Source organism: Pristiophorus japonicus, chromosome 13, assembly GCF_044704955.1.
Source record: "Pristiophorus japonicus isolate sPriJap1 chromosome 13, sPriJap1.hap1, whole genome shotgun sequence".
Taxonomy (NCBI): domain Eukaryota; kingdom Metazoa; phylum Chordata; class Chondrichthyes; family Pristiophoridae; genus Pristiophorus; species Pristiophorus japonicus.
In genome coordinates this window covers 83859668-83886236 of record NC_091989.1, presented here as the reverse complement: position 1 = coordinate 83886236, position 26569 = coordinate 83859668, and the positions used below count along the sequence as shown (strand labels likewise).

Here is a 26569-nt window from a genome sequence, read left to right as displayed (position 1 = left end):
ATGATGCACGTGCTTGTGGTTTGTAAGCTTAAATACAGAACGCTGAAAGTCAGACTCCAAGACAGCCAGGCACGAGTTATGGAACTCTAAACTGTACTCCGTGATCAGCCTTTAGGTAAACCTTAATAAACTGTTTGACTCTTTACCCTTGACAGACTAGTGTGTGGACTCAATTATTTACACATTGGAATTCGCCCACAACATTTGGCGTAGTCGGCAGGATACGTCGAAACACAGATGGACAGTGACCAAGCGGACATAAGTGGGTGAGTAGATTTGGGAATACCACCCGGAAATTGTGTGATCCAGGCGGCCACTCGTCTGTCTACCGAACGAATATCCGAACCATCACGAGTCTGTGAATCGGTAAAGAGACACACTTTGACGTAGAGTATGGTCTTAATATATTACACATAAATTAACCATAGTATTGGAAGGGACATTGTCATTGCGATAAAAGACGGTCAGACTAAGAGATACATTGTGTGAATTTTGGCATCGAGTCTTTTGTTATTTATAATTGGGACTATTATGTGAATATATCTGGGTATAAGTACCACGGGTAGAACATTTTGGGATAGGAATTAAGTCGCGTGGAGAAGCCAAGCGGATGGAGCTGGGAAAGGTTAGACCACAGAATGGCTTCGGTGAAAGGATTAGACTGGGGTGAAGAAGGGACACGTACTAGATTCTATGCAGACGATCGTAAGGGCTAAATTGACAAAATGCTAAAAGACAGATGGGATCCGAATCAGGACCCACGCCGCTCAAAAGACTTGATGGCAAAAAGAGAAAACTAAACGTGCACGAGGGTAATTATAGCACGACAATTTCTGAGACACGTAGAATTGAACAAGGCAAAAAAAAATAGAGAAACTAACAATTGAAGTGGGACATTGCGTCTTTCAGGAATAAGGGGTTAACAATACAACCTGAAAACTAGTTGGAATGTCTGAGATGACAGGTACAGGTGATTGATAATTGATATATGTTGCAAGTATCGGTCTCACTCAGGGTGAGTAATTAAGGGACGTACCGCTGACAACATATAGTGAGAGTTTCAAGTTGGGACCAGAGGTGTTTCTGACACATTACCTAGTAGATAAGAAAAAAAAAATCAAAAACGAATTGAAATAATGATTAAACAAAATTGGAAACCAGACGACCCACCCGCGAAACAAAGGAAGTGATGGGAGTCTGGAACGCACTGCCAGTAAGGGAAGGGTTTTTTTAAACTGAAAAGACTGCGAGCTGTGGGCGAAAGTTGACATTGATTGATGGTGTCTGTCTTTGTCGACTTTCAAAACAAAGGAAGTTAACTCTTTCACAGCCAGCTGTGAACTCGCTTTTAATATTGGAGATTTTTCTTCATTTGAAGAGAACATTTAATCACAGGGGTTGATGGATCTGCCACCCGGGCACACCTAAGCAAAGTAATTTTATTGGATATGGCAGGGATCCTAATCCCTGCACAATTTTATGTGTGCCCAAATAATGATGGAACAATATTAGGAATCGATCTCCTAGAACAATTAGGAACGTTGATTAGGGGAAGAAAATAGTTTGGAGATGCCCAAATGGGCGCAAAACTACTACCTTCGGGGAACAAAATAAATTGGAAAACCATACAAAGGTGGGGAGTGTACAACTCCTCACCAGGGATTGGGATACATTAAAAGTGTATGGCCCGGTGTGTCTGCAGGTTGATGGAGTGTGGGCACAGTCCACACAAGTTTGTGGACTGGTAGAAACCAACCCAACCATTGTCCCAGGACCTAAGCACACTCCTCATAAGCAATACCCAATAAGACCCGAAGCCCAGGAGGCAGTCAAACAAATTGCACAGGATCTATTGGATAGTGGTTTCTCCGGAAAGCTGAAAGTACCATCAATTCACCTGTATGGCCAGTCAATAAGCCAGATGGCTCATACCGGCTGACCATAGATTACACGATCCTGAATAAAGTAACACCCCAACTGCACCCCATTGTGGCTAGCCCGGCCACAATCTTTAATGGGCTGAAACCAGAACACAAAATATTCAGAGTACTGGATATAGCCAATGGATTCTGGTCCATACCCTTGGCACGAGAATCCCAAGATAAATTTGCCTTTACTGTAGGTGATCAGGAGTATACCTGGACACGGGTATACTGCCCCAGGAATTCCACAATAGTCCAGCAATATTTCACCGGGCTATGAGTCGAGCCCTAGAAGAGGTGAACCTAACCCCTTACAGAAGCACAGTCCTCCAGTATGTGGATGACTTGCTGATCGCCTCGGAGGATGAACGGGGGCACACGGGCGCGCTTATAGAAATCTTAGAAAAGATACAAAGGGTGGGATTTAAAGCAAATCCCAAGAAAACTCAGATCGGACAGACAGTGCTACAATATTTGGGACATGAGAAATCACAAGGGACTAGAACAATGTCTGAAGATAGGAAAGAAGCTATCAGAATCAGGCCCCACCCAAAGACAGTCTGAGCAGTAGAGAAAGTACTGGGACTCATTAATTACTGCAGAAACTTGATAGTCAACTTCGCAGCAATTGCAGAACCAACACCGAAACTGGGGGAAGGGGGGAAACCCTCCCTAAAGAGTGTAGAGTGGGGCCCGGAGCAGGAAACAGCATATGGCAATCTGAAGGCACCCGGCCTGGGACTCCCAAACATGGAAATACCTTTCCACATTTAATGTGAGAATGAGGAGGGGTTTTACGGGGCAGTGATCACTCAGATGCATGTGGACAGGATGCATCCTGTAGCCTATTTCTCAACCCAAAAGTTACCCACAGCAGCCGATCTGTCCAGGTGTGCAGCGGCTCTGGACTGTGCAGCGTGGGCAGTGAAAGTCAGTGATGAGGGGGGAGATTGTACTGCACACCAAACACACTCAGGTAGAAATGCTCAACACCGGGAAACTAAGATCCGTTTCCAATGTACGCAGAGCTGAAGGGGAGACAGTTTTACTCCCCCATGATGGGTCCGTGAAAATAGTACGAGATATGGGGAAAACCCTGCAGAGGGTCTCCTGGCTATGGGTAAACCTCATGATTGTCACGCCCGAGAGTGGGAGGACTCACCCGGAAACATGTGAGGTCCCACTCGAGGACCCTGATTTAACTCTTTATGTGGACGGGTCCCACAAATACATCCAAGGGACCCCACATACAGGGTGGGCGGTGGTCAACGGAGCTCTGGAGACTGTCCTCAGTGGGGGAATGGACGGACGAATCCCCGCACAGGTGGCAGAACTGACCACGCTGACTGAGGCGCTCCAGCTGGCCGAAGGTAAACGGGCGAATATCTACACGGATAGTCACTATGCCTTTGGAGTAGTCCATGACTACATGACCGCATGGGGAAGACAGGGATTCGTCACCTCGGGCGGCGAAGCCATCAAACAAGAAGACCGGATCAGGCTACTATTACATGCTGCTAGTAAACCCGCCCAGGCGGCAGTAATAAAGGTTAAAGCCCACCAGAAAGTGGTGGACGATATCCAGAGGGGAAACAAGGCAGCAGATAAGGCAGCCCAGGAGGCGGCGATAACGTCAGAAGCCAGGGAGGAATCAGTGAGTAGAATGATAACTAAGGAGGACACTGATAGAGTAAAATTTCACAGGGATGTACGGGACGTGGAGAAAACAGCATGGGAAAAGTGGGGAGCTGCGCCAGACCAGGACATCATATGGAGCAAAAATGGAAGAGTGGCAGCCCCCACATGTATACAAAAAACACTCATAGAATTACATCTTGGCATTAGCCACGCGGGGCGAAATACCATGATCAGTAATATCTCTAGGGATTGGTGGTGGCCAGGCTTGGGACGAGACATGGCTACATATTGCCAGCAATGCATTGCATGTGCCCAGCATAATCTGGGAAAGGCCATAAAAATCAGAATGGCCCATCAACCCCGGCCGCAAGGGCCATGGGAGAATATACAAATTGATTTCACGGGACCATTGCCAAGCTCTAGAGGAAAGAAGTACTGTCTAGTAATAATTGATTTGTTTACCTGGTGGGTGAAAACTTTCGCTACCCGAAACTGCACCGCAACCACAGTAGCTCATATCTTAGCCGAGGAGGTGATTCCCCGCTGGGGCATCCCTACTCAAATAGACTCCGATCAGGGAACCCACTGCACAGGATGAAATTACTCAAACAAAAATTTCACATCACCTACCACCTGCAGAGTTCGGGAATGGTAGAACGGATGAATCAGACAATAAAGACAGCCCTGTCAAAAGCCATCCAAGAAACTGAACAGGCTTGGGCTGAGCTGCTGCCTGCTAACCTGATGAGACAAAGGGCAACCCCTAACCGGACGACAGGATTAACTCTGTATGAACTTATGACTGGTTGGGCAATGCGACTGCCCGAAGGTAATAAAAATATATGTAATGGAGAGTAAGCAACTTAAGGATATGAGACAGGAAGTAAGAGAACGACAGGCAGGCCGGGACGAGCTAGAAGAGGTAGAGTTGCCGGCAAACCTTCCCCAAGTGGGGGAGAAAGTCATGGTTAAGGGGTTACCGGGACAAACCGGATTCACGCCGCGGTGATCAGGACCATACGAGATATTGATCAGTGGTGATACGTGTGCATGTGTGAATATGAATAGAGTAGGACGGTGGAAACATTGGTCCCAGTTGAAAAGCTACACTGACATGTAGTGGGCAGCCCAAGGGCATCCACCCCTTTTACAGGATGGCCTGGCGGATGAAGATACTGTTATGGATGATCCAGACAACGTTTCAACACCACGAGGAAGACCCAACAAATCCCGAATTCAGTCAAATAATTGTGGGAGATGGAATCCACATATCGGGGATCTTTCAGTCAGAAGGAAGTCTGGTGGACTTTGGTCTGCCACCAAATGGCACCATCTGAAGATGCAAGGAGGTCCAATCGAAAATGTTCGGAATCTCTGTGATATCCCACTAAACGGCATGTAGATCCTGTAACCTTGCTAGTGTCTCTATATGGACACCCCTTAGCGATCGTAACTATTATCGTGATCATTATTATGACCATAAGAACTTTGAGGAATCTTATGCAAAAAGAATGGAAGAATACTATGACATAGATTCACATGTTAGAAATCAGAAGCCTGATGCCAGTACGGTATGCGTCAGGGCAGAACGAACATTTCAACCCAGGTATTACAATTGCATTTATAAAGACGGGTCATGTCTCTAGCCAATTGTATGAAAATGTGCACCATGAAATATTACCCGTGATAGTGAACCTAACGGATATAAGGTTTCCAGAGAAATGTGACCCGAAGGTGCGAGCATTGTATACCCGAATGCCTAAGATAGAATTGAAAGAATCCCGAGATGCCTCAGGGGCATCCAGATACCGGAGCCCTCTGAGAGCGGGTCAGACCCACAGACAGAAACGGGGTCTAATTAAGGACGTCTTAACAGGAGTCAACACGGGAACCTCATTTGTAAATGCCCTAGACATATAAGCTATACAGGAACAATCGGAAAGCCTTAAAGACACAGTCAGGAAGATGTTGCAGAGACAGACAGATGCAGCCAAAGGGGCTGTGCGGGAAGACGATGGGGCAGCAGTGACCTTAGTCAAAGGGATTTCAGTCCTGGAGGGCCATGCTGTCACTATTAACCGCCTGATTGACTGAGAACTCAATGCGGAAAAGGCAGAGGTTCAGCGAGACCTCTGCCATGCTTACGGGGGTTGGATGGTTGGCCAATTCACTAAATATATTCAAAAAGGAGTTAGATGTAGTCCTTACTACTCGAGGGATCAAGGGATATGGCAAGAAAGCAGGAATGGGGTACTGAAGTTGCATGTTCAGCCATGAACTCATTGAATGGTGGTGCAGGTTTGAAGGGCCGAATGGCCTACTCCTGCATCTATTTTCTATGTTTCTATGTTCTATGTCTATGTTTCTATGACAGGTCAGAGAGAACCATGACCAAATACACCGAGGCGAAGTCCCAGATTGGATAAATGGTACCCACTTGTTCTGCCTAGCACAACACCCAGGGTCGTTAGACGCGTGCACCCTGAATGGAATGACTCGGGTCTTTCCTGTGACTGGTGGGTGCACAGACTCACATTCAGCCCTGGTGGAAAAGGTCCTAATGATTCCAGTGATGGCGAAGGGAGAATCGGGACCATATCCACAGTTTGAGGTAGACAACTTGGGACTCATCCGGGGCGAGAACTATATGCGGTACTACCCTATGGATAAGTATGCGATCAAATGGAATGGAACCATGAGAGGGGTCTCATTAACAGGGTGCCGCAGTGTAGGAAGCCTAACTATATGTCCACATCCAGTAGGCTGGGGAAGTGAGGATGGGTGTGAATTTAATCAAACCATTGGGTGTGTCTTAGAAATAAGCCCATCAGAATCCGAATACACCCACTCAGCCTACCGGAGGAAGAGGTAATACTGTGTGGTAACCAACCAACCAACTTATGACTATGGTATTTATCAATGTATTGTCACTAACCCCAACTTCTGCTTCACCCCGAGGCTACTGGTAACAATCGGACGAGGACAAATGACGTATATCCATGCTCGAGAAACTATTACCCGGAACCTGACTGATGAGATTAAACAAGATTTATACCAATATGAAAGTGAACTGGTTGCACCAATATCCCACCTGCCCTAGGACCTGAGAGACATTAAGGATCCTCTGCTGGCGAGCATCAAATGATACCACAAGCTCAAACAGGAGTTGTGCGAACTGAGCAAGGACATTGCAAAAGACCTTCAACGTACCCCCTGGTACAAGAAGGCATGGAACTGGGGACTGAACGTTAATATCCCTCCATGGATATGTATCATATCACACATAATCGGTGGCAGTACAATTAGTCTTGGCACTTGGATATGCTTTTATGTTCTGCTCATTTTGAGAAGACGCCAGGCCAGGCGCCGTGCCCAGTGGATATTAAAAGTACCTGAGGAAAGTAAGAAGCTGATGGATAGTGGAATTTAACCACTGACATCACGCACCGATTCCTCCCAACCCATTGGCTGATCATCGAACAGGGGGTGATGTGAATTGCTATAACTTAGTTTAGTATGGTCTCATGGGCTGGGGTAGCCAAGGACCAAAGGGGGATTTGAAGTGGATTTTTAGAAATCGCATTCAGTAGAAGCATAGCTTTATGGCTAAGAATAAGTAGTCAAGACATTACTGCCTCACAACAACAAGCTAAAAGCAAAGTAGGCCAGACATATTTGCACACGAGCTTTGCACACAGCTAAGCGCAGTTGCTCGAAACCACAGCTCAGACGGTTTAGGCAAAATTAGTAGCAACCGCAGGTCAAGATGAATGGTGCGTCTCTATCGATAAGAGCATCTGCCATGGTCACGAAGTATCGGTCACCGAGCCAGCTGCACCTTCGAGATGGCTGTGGAAATATGTCACGTGATGCTAAGGTGTGAAATAACAGGATGACGTCTCTGCTTGAGTTGTAGCTAAATGGAAAGTTCCGATATTATTAGAGACATTGTAAATGTCAAAAGGATATTGCGGTCTGATGGAACAATGATGCACGCGCTTGTGGTTTGTAAGCTTAAATACAGAACGCTGAAAGTCAGACTCCAAGACAGCCAGGCACGAGTTATGGAACTCTAAACTGTACTCCGTGATCAGCCTTTAGGTAAACCTTAATAAACTGTTTGACTCTTTACCCTTGACAGACTAGTGAGTGGACTCAATTATTTACACATTGGAATTCGCCCACAACAGTTCGACTTTAATTGAGGACTGAATTATGTCTGTGGATCCTGATCAAATGATTCTCCAACCTTGAAGCTCACTTCACCTGCACCCTGCTCTTGGTCCTGAGTTTTCATTTACTGAGGGGCATGAATACAGGAATAAGCTTACACTGGATACAATAATACCACAAGTCCCCTCCCTGCCCTCAGCTCATCTGCTGAAACCCTCACCCATGCCTTTGTTACCTCCAGATTTGATGCCTTGTTAAGCCACAAATGACATCCTTTGTGAGTGTGGCCGGAGACCATCCGATCAGCTGCCTCTGCGAGTTCCCTTCCTTCCCGAGCCCACAGTGCCAAACTTCCTCTGAGGCTCCCACCTGCCCCAGCCCTCAACTCATACATTTCTCTACTTTCTCTTTGATCTCCCCTCTTAATCTTCCCATACTTATCTTGTCCACGTGACCCACTTCCTGCTCCCTTGATCCTATTCCTACTAAATTTCCTTTTTCAGCTCCCAAGTTAACCGACATTGTTAACGGTTCTCTCTCCTCATGTACTGTTTCCCTCTTCTTCAAACCTGCCGTCATCACCCTATCTCCTCAAAAAACCCTTGACCCCACTTTGCTTGCAAGCTATCACCCCATCTCCAACTTCCCTTTCCTGTCCAAAGTAGTTGAAAGTGTTGTTGCCTCCCAAATCCATGATCATCTTTCCATGAATTCCATGTTTGAATCCCTTCAATCTGGTTTTCGACCCTGCCACAGTACCAAAACGGCTCTCATCAAAGTCACAAATGGCATCCTTTGTGAGTGTGACAAAGGTAAACTATCCCTCCTCGTCCTTCTCGACCTGTCTGCAGCCCTTGACACGGTTGACCACTCCATCCTCCTCCAACACCTCTCCACCATCGTCCAGCTGGGTGGGACTGCACTCGCTTGGTTCCTGTCTTATCTATCTAATCGTAGTCAGAAAATCTCCTGCAACGGCTTCTCTTCCCACGCCTGCATCGTTACCTCTGGTGTCCCCCAAGGAATTGTCCTTGGTCCCCTCTTATTTCTCAAATAAGAACATAAGAAATAGGAGCAGGAGCCGTAGCCTGCTCCGCCATTTAATACAATCATGGCTGATCCGATCATGGACTCAGGTCCACTTCCCTGCCCGCTCCCCATAACCCTTTGCTCCCTTATCGTTTAAGAAACTGTCTATCTCTGCCTTAAATTTGTTCAATAACCCAGCTTCCACAACTCTCTGATTCATCGAATTCCACAGATTTACAACCGTCTAAGAGAAGAAATTCCTCCTTATCTCAATGTTAGAGTAAGGCAGCCCCTTACTCTAACATTATGCCCCCGAGTTCTACTCTTCCCTCTCAGTGGATACATCCTCTCTCCATCAACCTTGTCAAGCCCCCTCATACTCATAGGTTTCGATAAGATCACCTCTCATTCTTCTGAATTCCAATGAATAGAGGCCAAACCTTTCTTCATAAGTCAACCCCCTCATCTCCAGAATCAACCTTGTGAATCTTCTCTGAACTGCCTCTAAAGCAAGTATATCCTTTATTAAATATGGAAACCAAAACTGCACGCAGTATTCCAGGTGTGGCCTCAACAACACCCTGTATAACTGTAGCAAGACTTAACTGCTTTTATACTCCATCCTCTTTGCAATAAAGGCCAAGATTCCATTGGCCTTACTGATCACTTGCTGTACCTGCATACTAACCTTTTATGTTTCATGCACCAGGTCCTGCTATAGTGCAGCACTTCACAATTTTTCTCAATTTAAATAATAACTTGCTCTTCGATTTTATTCTGCCAAAGTGCATGACCTTACACTTTCCCACATTATACTCCATCTGCAAAATTTTTGCCCACTCACTTAGCCTGTCTATGTCCTTTTGCAGCTTTTATGTGTCCTCCTCACACATTGCTTTTCCTCCAATCTTTGTATCTTCAGCAACCTTGGCTACGTTACACTCAGTCCCTTCTTCCAAGTCGTTAATGTAGATTGTAAATAGTTGTGGTCCCAGCACTGATCCCTGCGGCACCCCACTAGGCACTGATTGCCAACCAGAGACAGTAAACATCGATTGAAGTTCACATAACTCCTTTTATTTCCATACATCAAGTTGTACAGATGATGAAATACAACCGATTGGCGAGCATAATCTTGTGTGACCATATTTTCTGAAGCGGCTCTGGGGACACACAAGGTGGGAGCTCGACAAAATAGCCCAGACAGAAAGGAGGCAGCTCGAACAACCTTTATTTAAATGGTTGCATATATCCAGCACAGACAGAAAACAAATGTTTATATTATCGCGGAAGTGTGGTCTCAGGATTGAAGCACTTGCGGACACCGTTTGCAAATCATACAATAAGGTTGCACAGGGCCTTGGAGCTCTCTAAAGTTGCCCTTGGGCTGCTCTGGCTGCCGCTGTCTCCTGCTCATTCCTGTCCCGTTGTCTCCAACGTCGCCAGCCAATCTCTTGCAAAAATAAATATATTGACAGATCATTGGACGTGACCCTCACCGCACAGGCCAATTGGATTTTGAATTGGAACCATTTCACGTCGTTTTTGGGGGGAGCGGGTGGAGAGGTGTTTAAATCCTGGATGCACTTCCTCCACTTAGGGCGGTCTTTGGCCAGGGTCTTCCAGGTGTCAGTGGGGATGTTGCACTTTATCAAGGAGGCTTTGAGGGTGTCCTTGAAACGTTTCCTCTGCCCACCTGGGCCTCGCTTGCCGTGTAGGAGTTCCAAGTAGAGCGCTTGCTTTGCAGATGATATGGACCGCCCAACGGAGCTGGTCGCGTGTGGTCAGTGCTTCGATGCTGGGGATGTTCGTCTGCTCGAGAACACTGACGTTGGTGCATCTGTCCTCCCAGGGGATTTGCAGCATCTTGCAGAGACATTGTTGGTGGTATTTCTCCAGCGATTTGAGGTGCCTACTGCATATGGTCCATGTCTCTGAGCCATACAGAGGGCGGGTATCACTACAGCCCTGTAGACCATGAGTTACTGAGTTGCTGAGTGAGCTCTGGGGTAGCCAGATAATGAGTTACGTTCAGAATGAAAATGGGAAGAGAGAAAGGTTTCAAGTAATGACATGCAAAGTGAATGTCCAGAGTGCAACACACCTAAAGACACTATTGAGCAGTGAATGAGAGCATCTGACAAAAACACTGAATAAGCAGACCAATCAGCAATCAAAAGAGAAGGAGGTCTTGGAGCAAATGAATAACCCTATATGAAACATAGAAACATAGAAACATAGAAAATAGGTGCAGGAACAGGCCATTCGGCCGTTCGAGCCTGCACCGCCATTCAATATGATCATGGCTGATCATTCAACTTTAGTACCCCATTCCTGCTTTCTCTCCATACCCCCTGATCCCTTTAGCCATAAGGGCCACATCTAAAGGCCTTTTGAATATGTCCAACGAACTGGACTCAACGACTTTCTGTGGCAGAGAATTCCACAGGTTCACAACTCTCTGAGTGAAAACGTTTCTCCTCATCTCGGTCCTATATGGCTTACCCCTTATCCTTAGACTGTGTCCCCTGGTTCTGGACTTCCCTAACATCGGGAACATTCTTCCTGCATTAAACCTGTCCAGTCCTGTCAGAATGTCTATGAGATCCCCTCTCATTCTTCTAAATTCCAGTAAATATAAGCCTAGCCGATCCAGTCTTTCCACACATGTCTTTCCTGCCATCCCGGGAATCAGTCTGGTGAACCTTCGCTACACTCCCTCAATAGCAAGAATGTCCTTCCTCAGATTAGAAAACCAAAACTGCACACAATACTCAAGGTGTGGTCTCGCCAAGACCCTGTACAACTGCAGCAAGACCTCCCTGCTCCTATACTCAAATCCCCTCACTATGAAGGCCAGCGTGCCATTTGCTTTCTTTACTGCCTTCTGTACCTGCAGGTTGACCTTCAATGACTGATGTACCATGACACCCAGGTCTCGTTGCACCTCCCCTTTTACTAATCTGTCACTATTCAGATAATAATCTGTCTTCCTGTCTTTGCTATCAAAGTGGAAAACCTTACATTTATCCACATTATACTGCATCTGCCATGCATTTGCCCATTCACCTAACCTGTCCAAGTCACGCTGCAGCCTCTTAGCATCCTCCTCGCAGCTCACACTGCCACCCAGCTTAGTGTCATCTGCAAACTTGGAGATATTACATTCAATTCCTTCCTCTAAATCATGAATGTATATTGTAATAGCTGGGGTCCCAGCACTGAACCCTGCGACACCTCACTGCCTGCCATTCTGAAAAGGACCCGTTTATTCCCACTCTTTGCTTCCTGTCTGCCAACCAGTTCTCTATCCACGTCAATACATTACCCCCAATGCCATGTGCCATAATTTTGCACATTAATCTCTGGTGTGGGACCTTCTCAAAAGCCTTTTGAAAGTCCAAATACATCACATCCACTGGTTCTCCCTTGCCCACTCTACTAGTTACATCCTCAAAAAACTCTAGAAGATTTGTCAAGCATGATTTCCCTTTCATAAATCCATGCTGACTTGGACCGATCCTGTCACTGCTTTCCAAATGCGCTGCTATTACATCTTAAATAATTGACTACAGGCTGCACTTCAGAAAAGGTTTTTAGTCTGACCTGGGATCACTGGATAGATGATTCAAGATGTGCTGAATGGCCCGTCTCATTTGTAGTTCTCTTGTTAATGGTAGAAATGATTCATCTCTGTTCAAGATATTCTGATAATCTCTTCGTTTTCACTACCAGAGACGTATAGGAAAGAATTTGGCCATCACTCCCAGATATGCTGCTCTATGGTTGGTTATCAGGGGGGACAGAACGTTAATCATTCCTGTGTCCATTTAATGACCCAGATTAGCGGGGGCAGAATTCACCCACCAAAACATAACAGGAGGAAGGGGCTGACTGTTCCTGTGCCTGGGACTTGGAACGGCGACTGGGTCTTGTGTCTGCCACTGGGACAGAGCAGGTTCCCCTGGGACTGGGATAGAAGGGGGTTCCCCTGGGACTGGGAGCGGGGACGGGGAGACCCTTTGGAATGGGAGTGGGGGGGAGGCAGGGACAGGGAGCTCAGCGGGATTCCCCTGGGACTGGGTGCGGGGGGGGGGGGTGTTCCCTGGGACTGGGAGCAGAGGTGGGGGGGCGCTGGGATTGGGAACAGAGGGGGGGAGGCCTGGGATTGGGAGCACAAGTAGGGGGGCTGGGACTGGGAGCAAGGTAGGGATCGGCCCTGGTACTGGGAGCAGAGGGAGGGGCCCTGAGACTGGGAGCAGAGGGGGTGGAGCTGGGACTGGGAGCAGAGGGAAGTGCCTGAGACTGGGAGCAGAGGGGGTAGCTGGGACTGGGAGCAGAGGGGGTGGCTGGGAGCAGAGGGGGTGGCTGGGACTGGGAGCAGAGGGGGTGGCTGGGACTGGGATCAGAGGGGGGCGGCAGGCACTGGGAGCAGAGCGGGGGGCAGGGACTGTGGGCAGAGGAGGTCCTTGGACTGGGAGTGCGGGGGGGGGGTGCCTACTTGGAGCAGAGTGGAGTGCCTGGGACTGGGAGCAGAGGGGGCGGCTAGGGCTGGGAGTAGAGGTGGGGGCTGGGACTGGGAGTGAGGGGGGGAATCGACCCTGGAACTGGGAGCGGGGGGGGAGGCCCTGAGACTGGGAGCAGAGAGGGTGCGGATGGGACTGCGAGCAGAGGGGGTGGGGCTGGGACTGGGAGCCGGGGTGGGGTGCGGTACTGGGAGCGGGAGGGTGGGGATGGGACTGGGAGCAGAGCGGATTAGGGCTGGGACTGGGAGCAGAGGTGGGTGCCTGGGACTGGGAGCGGGAGGGTGGGGATGGGACTGTGAGCAGAGGGGTGTTCCTGGGACTGGGAGCAGAGGAGGGTGCCTGGGACTGGGAGCAGAGGTGGGGTGGTCTGGGACTGGGAGCCGGGGTGGGGTGCGGGATTGGGAGCAGAGAGGGGAGCCCTTGTACTGGGAGTGAGAGGGTGGGCTGGGACTGGGAGCAGAGGGGTGGGGGTGGCTGGGACTGGGACTGGGAGCCCAGATGAGTTTTCTGTGATTACACTCCCGGCAATCCGTCAGTGTTGCACGTATTGGAATGTTAAGATTTATTTGTTAATAAAGAGTAGTATTGATGTCTCTATATCTAGGGTAATGATTGATGGATGTTGTTGTGACTGGAAGGATGTTTCCAGTGGGGTTCCGCAGGGCTCAGTGCTGGGTCCCTTGTTTTTTGTGATATATATCAATAATTTAGATTTGAATATAGGGAGTATGATTAAGAAGTTTGCAGACAACACTAAAATTGGCTGTGTGGTTGATAATGAAAAGGAAAGTCATGGGCTGCAGGAAGATATCAATCTGCTGGTCAGGTGGGCTGAGCAGTGGCAAATGGAGTTTAATTCAGAGAAGTGTGAGGTAATGCACTTTGGGAGGGCTAATAAGGAAAAGGTATACACATTAAGCGGTAGGCCACTTAATAGTGTAGATGAAAAAACGGACCTTGGAGTTCTTGTCCACAAATGCCTGAAAGTAGCAGGTCAGGTGGTAGAGGTGGTTAAGAAGGCATACGGAACGCTTACCTTTATTGGCCGAGGCATAGAATACAAGAGCAGGGAGATTATGCGCAAATTGTATAATATTCTGGTTAGGTCACAGCTGGAGTACTGCATGCAGTTCTGGTCGCCGTATTATAGGAAGGACGTGACTGCACTAGAGAGGGTGCAGAGGAGATTTACTAGGATGCTGCCTGGAATGGAGAATCTTAGCTATGAGGACAGATTGGATAGGCTGGGTTTGTTCTCATTGGAACAGAGGAGGTTGAGAGGAAACCTCATTGAGGTGTACAAAATTTTGAGGGGCCTGGATATAGTGGATAGCAAGGGCCTATTTCCCTTGGTGGAGGGGTCAATTACGAGGGGGCATAATTTAAGGTGGTTGGTGGAAGGTTCAGAGGGGATTTGAGGGGGGGGGACTTCTTCACGCAGAGTGTTGTGGGGGTCTGGAACTTACTGCCTGGAAGAGTGGTGGATGCAGAAACCTTCACCACATTTAAAAGGTGCTTGGATGGGCATTTAAAGTGTCGTAACCTGCAGGGTTATGGACCAAGAGCTGGTAATTGGGATTAGACTGGATAACCTTTTGTTGGCTGGTGCAGGTATGATGGTAAGTACTGCAGGGAATAGAATACGGCCAGGGTGATCTCCTGGACTAATTTCGATCGCCTGGATGGGTCGGAGTGGAATTTTGCCAGATTTTTTTACCCCAAATAAGCCTGGGTTTTTATCTGGTTTTTGCCTCTCCCAGGAGATCACATGACTCCGGGTTGGGGTGGAGTATCGAATGTTTCGGTGGAAGGGATGTCGCAGTTGTATGGGGCAGACTGGTTGGGCCAGGTGCTCTTTACCTTGCTGCCATTGTTCATTGTTCATAGGTTTATATGTAACCTTCAGGGCTGCTGACCGAGGGCCGTGTGGCTCTTTGTCGGCCGGTGCAGACACGATGGCCCAAAATGACCTCCTTCCGCGCTGTAAATCTCTATGTTTCTATCTCCTGGTCTGTAATGAAGTGAAGGAGGATCCTTAGCGAGAATCCTGAAAACCCAACACAGGGTTTTAGTTTGAAAGACAAAGAGAGACAGAGTTACTGGCCAAAATGCCAGAAATTGCCCAAAGTATCAAGAATCAAAACCTTCTGTGTACAACTGCAATAGAGCAAGTCGCAGAGATTGGGCCCGAGGGACCCGGAGACACTGAGCTGATAAGATTATGTAAATCAGGGAGTAAATGGTCGTGAGGCAGTAGTTCGGGGGGAAGGGGAGATTGATGGAGGCGAGGAGGTCCATATTTGTAACACTTAGCATAGGATGATTTGGAGAAAGAGATTGAGTGTTGATTCGAAGACTGCCTAATATTCTTTTTGTACAATAAATGAAAACGTGACTCTCCTGTAGACTGTGAATGAAAACTATACAGTGTTGCCCGGGGCGGAATAGGCGAGTGTGGACTTAGTTCAGCAAACAGCACCAAATATCTCTGGAGTGCCTTCCAGGGTACAGATGCTGACCTCAGGCTCTGCCCCACGGTAATTCGCTCAGTGTCCAGAGTGCGTACGAGGCACATGAGGGATAAAAGAGAGAGCAGAATGTTTCAGTGGAATGTGGGACCATTCCAAAATAAGTGACTAACTCACTGAAATCATAACACTGCTCCTCCAGCTGAACCTGTCCCAATAAAGCAACGCGAACCGTAATAAAGGGCTGATTGTTTCCTGCTCCTTGCACCCGTCGAGAGCAGTTGTCAGCCGTGGCTCTGTTGCAAGGACTCAGGAATCCCGGGGGGGGGGGGGGTCTTTGAATCCTGGGGGTGGGCTACTGAATTCTGGGGGGGGGGGGCGACCGAATCCTGGGGGGGGGGGGGGGGCTACTGAATCCTGGGGGGGGCTACTGAATCCTGCGGAGGGCTACTAAATTCTTGGGGGAGGGGGTTGACTGAATCCTTGGGGGGGGGGACTGAATCCTGAGGGGGGTCTCCTGAATCCGAGAGGGGGGGCGACTCAATCCTGGGGGAGGGGCACTCCTGAATCCTGGGGTTGGCTACTGAATCGTTGGGTGAGCGATAATGAATCCTAGGGGGGGGGAGGGTTCCTCAATCCCGGGGGGGGGGTCTTCAATCCCGGAGGCGGGGGGTTCCTCAATCCCGGGGGGGGGGGTTCCTCAATCCCGGGGGGGTTCCTCAATCCCGGGGGGGGGGGGTTCCTCAATCCCAGGGGGGGGGGTTCCTCAATCCCGGGGGGGGGGGGTTCCTCAAACCCGGGGGGGGGGGTTCCTCAATCCCAGGGGGGGTTCCTCAATCCCAGGGAGGGGTTCCTCAATCCCGGAGGGGTTCCTCAATCCCGGGGGAGTTCCTCAATCCCAGGGGGGGGGTTCCTCAATCCCGGGGGGGGGTTCCTCAATCCCAGGGGGGGTTCCTCAATCCCGGGGGGGGGTTCCTCAATCCCAGGGGGGGGTTCCTCAATCCCGAGGGGGGGGGTTCCTCAATCCCAGGGGGGGGGGGGGTTCCTCAATCCCGGGGGGGTTCCTCAATCCCGGGGAGGGGTTCCTCAATCCCAGGGAGGGGGGGTTCCTCAATCCCAGGGGGGAGTTCCTCAATCCCAGGGGGTTCCTCAATCCCGAGTGGGTTCCTCAATCCCAGGGGGGGTTCCTCAATCCCAGGGGGGGGGTTCCTCAATCCCAGGGGGGGGGGGTTCCTCAATCCCGGGGGGGGTTCCTCAATCCCAGGGGGGGGGTTCCTCAATCCCAGGGGGGTTCCTCAATCCCGGGGGGGGGTTCCTCAATCCCAGGGGGGGGGTTCCTCAATCCCGGGGGGGGTTCCTCAATCCCAGGGGGGGTTCCTCAATCCCAGGGGGGTTTCCTCAATCCCGGGGGGGGGTTCCTCAATCCCAGGGGGGGGTTCCTCAATCCCGAAGAACAGCCTGAGAATGAAGGCCGATTTCCCAGAAGGAGCAGGTTACTGAACTGCCACACTGAGTGCAAGAACCTATTAATGGGAGTTTTTAAGGCCATGAACACATAGCCGGAGATATTGTCAGAGGCACAAAGTCACTACAGAGGCAAGCCAGACGTCCAATACACTAGACACCAACCAACACCACGTCTAAAACACACAGGAATGACATTGAAAGGCAGAAACCTCAAAGTCTCAAGGTATTTCGACTGGCTACAGGAGTTGGCACAGTTGGGTCCTGATGGGCATCGAACTGTTCCGGGCGGACTGAGGCCCATCACCCATGCCCAGGGTCGCAGCAAGCTCAGAGCGGTCCTGTGGTTGGGTGAAATTCTCCGGGACATTCTCCAGGAAATATTCTTGGCAATGGCCCTGCAGAGCATCAAGAGGATTAATTACATGGCACATGTGGAGCATAAGCGTTGTGTGTAACACCAAGTGACCCACGATGGGTATGGTCCATTATAACCAGGAACCGCAGCTAACACCAGTGTGCTCACCGGATATAAAGAGTGGAGAATGGGCGGGGAGGAGAGGATGTAAAGAAACATAGAAACATAGAGGCATAGAAAATAGGAGCAGTAGTAGGCCATTCGGCCCTTCGAGTCTGAACTGCCATTCAATATGATCATGGCTGATCCTCTATCTCAACACCGCTTTATCCCCTTGATGCCTTTTATTTCGAGAAATCTATCTAGAAAAGGTTACTGCACAAGATAAAGGTTCACGGGGTTGGGGTTAATATATTAGCATGGATAGAGGATTGGCTAGAGACGCGGGATAAATGTGCATTCTCGGGTTGGCAATCAATGACTAATGGGGTGCCGCAGGATCAGTGCTGGGCCACCACTATTTACAATCTATATTAATGACTTGGAAGAAGGGACTGAGTGTAACGTAGCCAAGTTTGCTGATGATACAAAGATGGGACGAAAAGCAATGTGTGAGGAAGACACAAAAATCTGCAAAAGGACATAGACAGGCTAAGTGAGTTGGCAAAAATTTGGCAGATGGAGTATAATGTTGGAAAGTGTGAGGTCATGCACTTTGGCAGAAAAAAATCAAAGAGCAAGTTATTTAAATGGAGAAAGATTGCAAAGTGCTGCAGTGCAGCGGGACCTGGGGGTCCTGGTGCATGACACACAAAAGGATAGTATGCAGGTACAGCAAGTGATCAGGAAGGCCAATGGAATCTTGGCCTTTATTGCTAAGTGGATGGAGTATAAAAACAGGGAAGTCTTGCTACAGTTATACAGGGTATTGGTGAGGCCACACCTTGAGTACTGCGTACAGTTTTGGTTTCCATATTTACGAAAGGATACACTTGCTTTGGAGACAGTTCAGAGAAGGTTCACTAGATTAATTCCGGAGATAAGGGGATTGACTTATGAGGAAAGGTTGAGTAGTTTGGACCTTTAAACATTGGATTTCAGAAGAATGAGAGGTGATCTTATCGAAATGTATGATTATGAGGGGGTTTGACAAGGTGGATGCAGAGAGGTTGTTTCCATTGATCGGAAAGACTAGAACTAGGGGGCATGAACTTAGAATGGGACCGCCCATTTAAAACTGAGATGAGGAGAAATTTCTTCTCTCAGAGGGTTGTAAATCTGTGGCATTTGGTGCCTCAGAGAGCTGTGGATCTGGGACATTGAATAAATTAAAGACAGAGATAGACAGTTTCTTAAATGGTCATCTCCCTCCAAAACAGATACACCACTTTGGGTACTGTTGGGGAGATGACGCATCAGGGGAAGGCAGCAGCAGCCAAGTTCATGGCACCGTGGGTGGCTCTGCTGCACAGGAGGGCAGGAAAAAGAATGGGAGAGCTATAGTGGTAGGGGATTCTATTGTAAGGGGAACAGATAGGCGAATCTGCGGCCACAAACGAGACTCCAGGATGGTATGTTGCCTCCCTGGTGCAAGGGTCAAGGATGTCTTGGAGCGGCTGCAGCGCATTCTGGAGGGGGAGGGGGAACAGCCAGCTGCCGTGGTGCTTATAGGTACCAACAATATCGGTAAAAACGGGATGAGGTCCTACAAGCTGAATTTAGAGAGCTAGGAGTTAAATTAAAAAGTAGGGCCTCAAAGGTAGTAATCTCAGGATTGCTACCAGTGCCATGTGCGAATGGTGCAAGGGGGAGGGATTCAAATTGTAAACAGTTGTGATCCCAGCACCGATCCCTGTGGCACATCACTAATCACCGATTTCCAACCCGAAAAGGACCCATTTATCCCGACTCTCTGCTTTCTGTTAGCCAGCCAATTCTCTATCCATGCTAATACATTTCCTCTGACTCCGCGTACCTTTATCTTCTGCAGTAACCTTTTGTGTGGCACCTTATCGAATGCCTTTTGGAAATCTAAATACACCACATCCATCGGTACACCTCTATCCACCATGCTCGTTATATCCTCAAAGAATTCCAGTAAATTAGTTAAACATTATTTCCCCTTCATGAATCCATGCTGCGTCTGCTTGATTGCACTATTCCTATCTAGATGTCCCGCTATTTCTTCCTTAATGATAGTTTCAAGCATTTTCCCCACTACAGATGTTAAACTAACTGGCCTATAGTTACCTGCCTTTTGTCTGCCCCCTTTTTTAGACAGAGGCGTTACATTAGCTGCTTTCCAATCCGCTGGTACCTCCCCAGAGTCCAGAGACTTTTGGTAGATTATAACGAATGCATCTGCTATAACTTCCGCCATCTCTTTTAATACCCTGGGATGCATTTCATCAGGACCAGGGGACTTGTCTACCTTAAGTCCCATTAGCCTGTCCAGCACTACCCCCCGAGTGATAGTGATTGTCTCAAGGTCCTCCCTTCCCACATTCCTGTGACCAGCATGGTTTTTGTGTCTTCCACTGTGAAGACCGAAGCAAAATAATTGTTTAAGGTCTCAGCCATTTCCACATTTCCCATTATTAAATCCCCCTTCTCATCTTCTAAGGGACTAACATTTACTTTAGTCACTCTTTTCCGTTTTATATATCTGTAAAAGCTTTTACTATTCGTTTTTATGTTTTGTGCAAGTTTACCTTCGTAATCTATCTTTCCTTTCTTTATTGCTTTCTTAGTCATTCTTTGCTGTCGTTTAAAATTTTCCCAATCTTCTATTTTCCCACTAACCTTGGCCACTGTTCCTCAATTGTGCCACCGTTTAGTCCGTGTTTCCAGTCTACTTTAGCCAACTCTGCCCTCATCCCACTGTAGTCCCCTTTGGTTAAGCATAGGACGCTCGTTTGAGACACTACTTCCTCATCCTCAATCTGTATTACAAATTCAACCATGATCACTCATTCCGAGAGGATCTTTTACTAGGAGATCGTTTATTATTCCTGTCTCATTGCACAGGACCAGATCTAAGATAGCTTGCTCCCTTGTAGGTTCTGTAACATACTGTTCTCAGAAACAATCCCGTATGCAGTCTAGGAATTCCTCCTCCAGGCTACCCCGTGCGATTTGATTTGACCAATCGATATGTAGGTTAAAATCCCCCATGATTACTGCCGTTCCTTTTTCACATGCCTCCATTATTCCCTTGATTATTGCCCTCCCCACCATGAAGTTATTATTTAACTAATAGAGTGGATGAGGGCGAACCAGTGGATGTGGTGTATTTGGACTTTCAAAAGGCTTTTGACAAGGTCCCACACAACAGATTAGTGTGTAAAATTAAGGCACATGGTATTGGGGGTAATGTATTGACGTGGATAGAGAACTGGTTGGCAGACAGGAAGCAAAGAGTGGGAATAAACGGGTTCTTTTCAGAATGGCAGGCAGTGACTAGTGGGGTACAGCAAGGTTCAGTGCTGGGACCCCAGCTATTTACAATATACATTAATCATTTGGATGAAGGAATTGAATGTAATATCTCCAAGTTTGCAGATGACACTAAGTTGGGTGGCAGTGTGAGCTGTGAGGAGGATGCTAAGAGGCTGCAGGGTGAATTGGGCAGGTTAGATGAATGGGCAAATGCATGACAATGCAGTATAATGTGGATGAATGTGATGTTATCCACTTTGGTGGCAAAAACAGGAAGGCAGATTATTACCTGAATGGTGACAGATTAGGAAAAGGGAAGGTGCAACGAGACCTGGGTGTCATGGTACATCAGTCACCAAAGATAGGCATGTAGGTACAGCAGACAGTGAAGAAAGCAAATGGCATGCTGGCCTTCATAGCGAAAGGATTTGAGTATAGGAGCAGGGAGGTCTTACTGCAGTTGTACAGGACCTTGGTGAGGCCACACCTGGAATATTGTGTTCAGTTTTAGTCTCCTAATCTGAGGAAGGACGTGCTTGCTATTGAGGGAGTACAGCGAACATTCACCAGATGAATTCCTGGGATGGCAGTAATGACATATGAAGAAAGATTGGATCAGCTAGGCTTATACTCACTGGAATTTAGAAGAATGAGAGGGGATCTCATAGAAACATATAAAATTCTGACAGGACTGTTCAAGTTTGATGCAGGAAGAATGTTCCCAATGTTGGGGAAGTCCAGAACCAGGGGTCACAGTCTAAGGATAAGGAAAGGGTAAGCCATATTGGACCGAGATGAGGAGAAACTTTTTCACCCAGGGAGTGGTGAACCTGTGGAATTCTCTACCACAGAAAGTTGTTGAGTCCAGTTCGTTGGATATATTCAAGAGGGAGTTAGATGTGGCCCTTACGGCTAAAGGGATCAGGGGGCAGGGAGAGAAGGCAGAATTGGGGTACTGAAGTTGCATGATCGGCCATGATCATATTGAATGGTGGTACAGGCTCGAATGGCCGAATGGCCTACTCCTGCACCTATTTTTTATGTTTCTATGTTTCTATGTAAGGGGATAAGGGGTTTTGGGGAGCCAACAGGGAAGTGGAGCTGAGTCCATGATCAGATCAGCCATGATCTTATTGAATGGCGGAGCAGGCTCCAGGGACCGTATGGCCTACTCCTACTCCTATTTCTTATGTTCTTATGTTCTTATCAATCTCCCTCTTAAATATATTCAGTGACTTGTCCTCCACAGCCTTCTGTGGTAGAGAATTCCACAGGTTCACCTCCTCTGAGTGAAAACAATTCTCCTCATCTCGGTCCTAAATTTCCTCCCCCATATCCTGAGACTGTGACCCCTTGTTCGAGACTTCCCAGCCCCGGGGAAACATCCTCCCCACATCCAGTCAATCCAACCCAGTCAGAATTTTTTACATTTCAATGAGGTCCCCTCTCATTCTTCTAAACTCTGGTGAATGCAGGCCTAGTCGACACAATCTCTCCTCATACGACAGTCCTGCCATCACAGTAATCAGTCTGGTGAACCTTCGCTGCACTTCCTCTATGGTAAGTATATTCTTTCTTAGGTAAGGAGACCAAAACTGCACACAATACTCCAGCTGCGCTCTCACCAAGGCTCTGTATAGCTGTAGTAAGACATCCTTGCTCCTGTACTCAAATCCACTTACAAATGAAGGCCAACATACCATTTGCTTCCTAACTGCTTGCTGCACCTGCATGTTTGCTTTCAATGACTGGTGTACAAGGACACCCAGGTCCCTCTGTACATCAACACTTTCCCAAGCCATCACCATTTAAATAATACTTTCTTCTTATGTTTTTCCTACAAAAGTGGATAACTTCACATTTATCCAAGTTATGCTGCAATTGCCATGTGTTTGACCACTCACTCAACCTATCTAAATCGCCTTGCAGCGTCTTTGCATCCTCCTCACAACTCACAATCCCTCCTAGTTTTGTGTCGTCAGCAAACTTGGAAATATTACATTTGGTTCCCTCATCCAAATCATGTATATATATTGTGAATAGCTGGGGCCCAAGCACTGATCCCTGTGGTACTCCACTAGTCACTGCCCACCACCCCAAAAAAGACCCATTTAATCCTACTCTCTATTTCCTGTCAGTTAACCAATTTTCAATCCATGCCAATACATTATCCCAATCCTATGTACTTTAATTTTGCACACTAACCTCTTATGTGGGACTTTATCAAAGGCCTTCTGAAAATCCAAATACACTACATCCACTGGTTCTCCCTTATCAGTTATATCCTCAAAAAGCTCCAGTTGGTTTGTCAAATGTAATTTTCCTTTCATAAATCCATGTTGACTTTGTTTAATTCCGTTGATATTATCTAATTGTACCATTATCACATCCTTTATAATAGATTCTAGCATTTTCGTTACTACTAACGTTAGGCTAACTGGTCTGTAGTTCCCTATTTTCCCTCTCCCTCATTTTTTAAATAGTGAGGTTACATTTGCCATCCTCCAATCTGCAGAAACTGGTCCATAATCTGTACAATTTTGGAAGATGACAACCATTGCATGTACTATTTCCATGGCTACCTCTTTTAGTATTCTGGGATGCAGATCATCAGGCCCTGGGGATTTATCGTTCTTCAGTCCCGTTAGTTGCTCCAGCACTATTTTCTTACTAATAATCATTTCCTTTAATTCCTCTAGCTCACTAGACCCTTGGACCCTCTGGGATGTTATTTGTGCCCTCTTCCATGAAGTCAGAAACAAAGTATTTATTTAATTGTTCTGCCATTTCCTTGTTCCCCATTACAAATTCTCCCGTTTCTGTCTGTAAAGGATCTACATTTGTCTTCACTAATCGTTTTTTTTTTTACATACTTGTAGAAACTTTTGCAGTCGGTTTTTATGTTCCTTGCAAGTTTACACATACTCTATTTTTCCCCTCTGAATCAATCTCTTGGTCCTTTTTGCTGAACTCTAAACTGCTCCCAATCGTCAGGCTTGCTACTTTTTCTGGCAACTTTGTGTAACTCCTCTTTGGTCTAATACTATCCTTAATTTCTTTTGTTAGCCACGATTGTGCCACTTTTCTTTTGTGTTTTTACGTCAGAAAGGAATGTATAACTGTTGCAATTCATGCATTTGTTCCTTAAATATTAGCCATTGCCTAACCACCGTCATGCCTTTTAATGAATCTTCCTAATCTATCATAGCCAATTTATTCCTCATACCTTCGTAGTTTCCTTTGTTTAGATATACGAGCCTAGTTTCGGATTGGACTACTTCACTTTCCGTCTTAATAAAGAATTCAATCATGTTATGGTCACTCTTCCTTAAAGGACCCGGCACAACAAGATTGTTTATTAACCACTTCTCATTACACAACACAAGAGTGGAGAATGGGCGGGTAGAGGAGATAAAGAGCGGAGAATGGGCGGGGAGAGGATATAAAGAGCAGAGAATGGGCGGGGAAAGGATATAAAGAGTGGAGAATGGGCGGGGAGAGGATATAAAGAGCGGAGAATGGGCGAGGAGAGGATATAAAGAGCGGAGAATGGGCGAGGAGAGGATATAAAGAGCGGAGAATGGGCGAGGAGAGGATATAAAGAGTGGAGAATGGGCGGGGAGTGGGTATAAAGAGCAGAGAATGGGTGGGGAGAGGATGTAAAGAGCAGAGAATGGGCGGGGTAAGGGTATAAAGAGCAGAGAATGGGTGGGGAGAGGATATAAAGAGTGGAGAATGGGCGGGGAGAGGATATAAAGAGCAGAGAATGGGTGGCGAGAGGGTATAAAGAGTGGAGAATGGGCGGGGAGGGGGTATAAAGAGCAGAGAATGGGCGAGGTAAGGGTATAAAGAGTGGAGAATGGGCGGGGTAAGGGTATAAAGAGCAGAGAATGGGTGGGGAGAGGGTATAAAGAGTGGAGAATGGCCGGGGTAAGGGAAAAAGAGCAGAGAATGGACGGTGGGAGGGTATAAAGAGCAGAGAATGGGTGGGGAGAGGGTATAAAGAGCGGAGAATGGGTGGGGTAAGGGTATAAAGAGCAGAGAATGGGGGGTAAGGGTATAAAGAGCAGAGAATGGGTGGGGAGAGGGTATAAAGAGCAGAGAATGGGCTGAGTAAGGGTATAAAGAGCAGAGAATGGGCGGGGTAAGGGTATAAAGAGTGGAGAATGGGCGGGGTAAGGTTATAAAGAGCTGAGAATGGGTGGGGAGAGGGTATAAAGAGTGGAGAATGGCCGGGGTAAGGGTATAAAGAACAGAGAATGGGTGGGGAGAGGGTATAAAGAGCAGAGAATGGGCGAGGAGAGGATGTAAAGAGCAGAGAATGGGCGGGGAGTGGGTAAAAAAGCAGAGAATGGGTGGGGAGAGGATGTAAAGAGCAGAGAATGGGCGGGGTAAGGGTATAAAGAGCAGAGAATGAGTGGGGCGAGGATATAAAGAGTGGAGAATGGGCGGTGAGAGGATATAAAGAGCAGAGAATGGGTGGGGTAAGGGTATAAAGAGCAGAGAATGGGTGGGGCGAGGATATAAAGAGTGGAGAATGGGCGGGGAGGGGGTATAAAAAGCAGAGAATGGGTGGGGTAAGGGTATAAAAAGCAGAGAATGACTGGGGTAAGGGTATAAAGAGCAGAGAATGGGCGGGGAGAGGGTATAAAGAGTGGAGAATGGGCGGGGTAAGGGTATAAAGTGCAGAGAATGGGTGGGGTAAGGGTATAAAGAGCAGAGAATGGGCGGGGAGAGGGTATAAAGAGTGGAGAATGGGAGGGGTAAGGGTATAAAGAGCAGAGAATGGGGGGTAAGGGTATAAAGAGCAGAGAATGGGCGGGGAGAGGGTATAAAGAGTGGAGAATGGGCGGGGTAAGGGTATAAAGAGCAGAGAATGACTGGGGTAAGGGTATAAAGAGCAGAGAATGGGCGGGGAGAGGGTATAAAGAGTGGAGAATGGGCGGGGTAAGGGTATAAAGAGCAGAGAATGGGGGGTAAGGGTATAAAGAGCAGAGAATGGGGGGTAAGGGTATAAAGAGCAGAGAATGGGCGGGGAGAGGGTATAAAGAGCAGAGAATGGGCGGAGTAAGGGTATAAAAAGCAGAGAATGGGCGGGGTAAGGGTATAAAGAGTGGAGAATGGGCGGGGTAAGGGTATAAAGAGCAGAGAATGGGTGGGGAGAGGGTATAAAGAGTGGAGAATGGGCGGGGTAAGGGTATAAAGAGCAGAGAATGGTTGGGGAGAGGGTATAAAGAGCAGAGAATGTGTGGGGAGAGGGTATAAAGAGTGGAAAATGGCCGGCGTAAGGGTATTAAGAGTGGAGAATGGGCGGGGAGAGGATATAAAGAGCGGAGAATGGGTGAGGAGAGGGTATAAAGAGTGGAGAATGGGCGGGGAGAGGGTTTAAAGAGTGGAGAATGGGCGGGGAGAGGATATAAAGAGCAGAGAATGGGTGGGGAGAGGGTTTAAAGAGTGGAGAATGGGCGGGGAGAGGATATAAAGAGCAGAGAATGGGTGGGGAGAGGGTATAAAGAGTGGAGAATGGGCGGGGAGAGGATATAAAGAGCGGAG

At 47.7% G+C, this 26569-nt stretch overlaps 1 protein-coding gene across 1 annotated transcript; it reads left to right on the top strand.

The window, feature by feature from the left end:
• The first annotated feature begins 3006 nt into the window (after positions 1-3006).
• Positions 3007-7980, top strand: LOC139278133 (ribonuclease H-like). Its single transcript, XM_070896789.1, has 2 exons — positions 3007-3576; positions 7975-7980. Exons 1-2 carry the CDS (start codon positions 3007-3009, stop codon positions 7978-7980), a joined length of 576 nt encoding a protein of 191 aa, XP_070752890.1.
• The last annotated feature ends 18589 nt before the right edge of the window (positions 7981-26569 follow it).

Bases quoted from the DNA above. Each gene is read 5' to 3' on its own strand.
- LOC139278133 (XM_070896789.1), top strand. From the start codon at position 3,007: ATGGGGAAAACCCTGCAGAGGGTCTCCTGGCTATGGGTAAACCTCATG.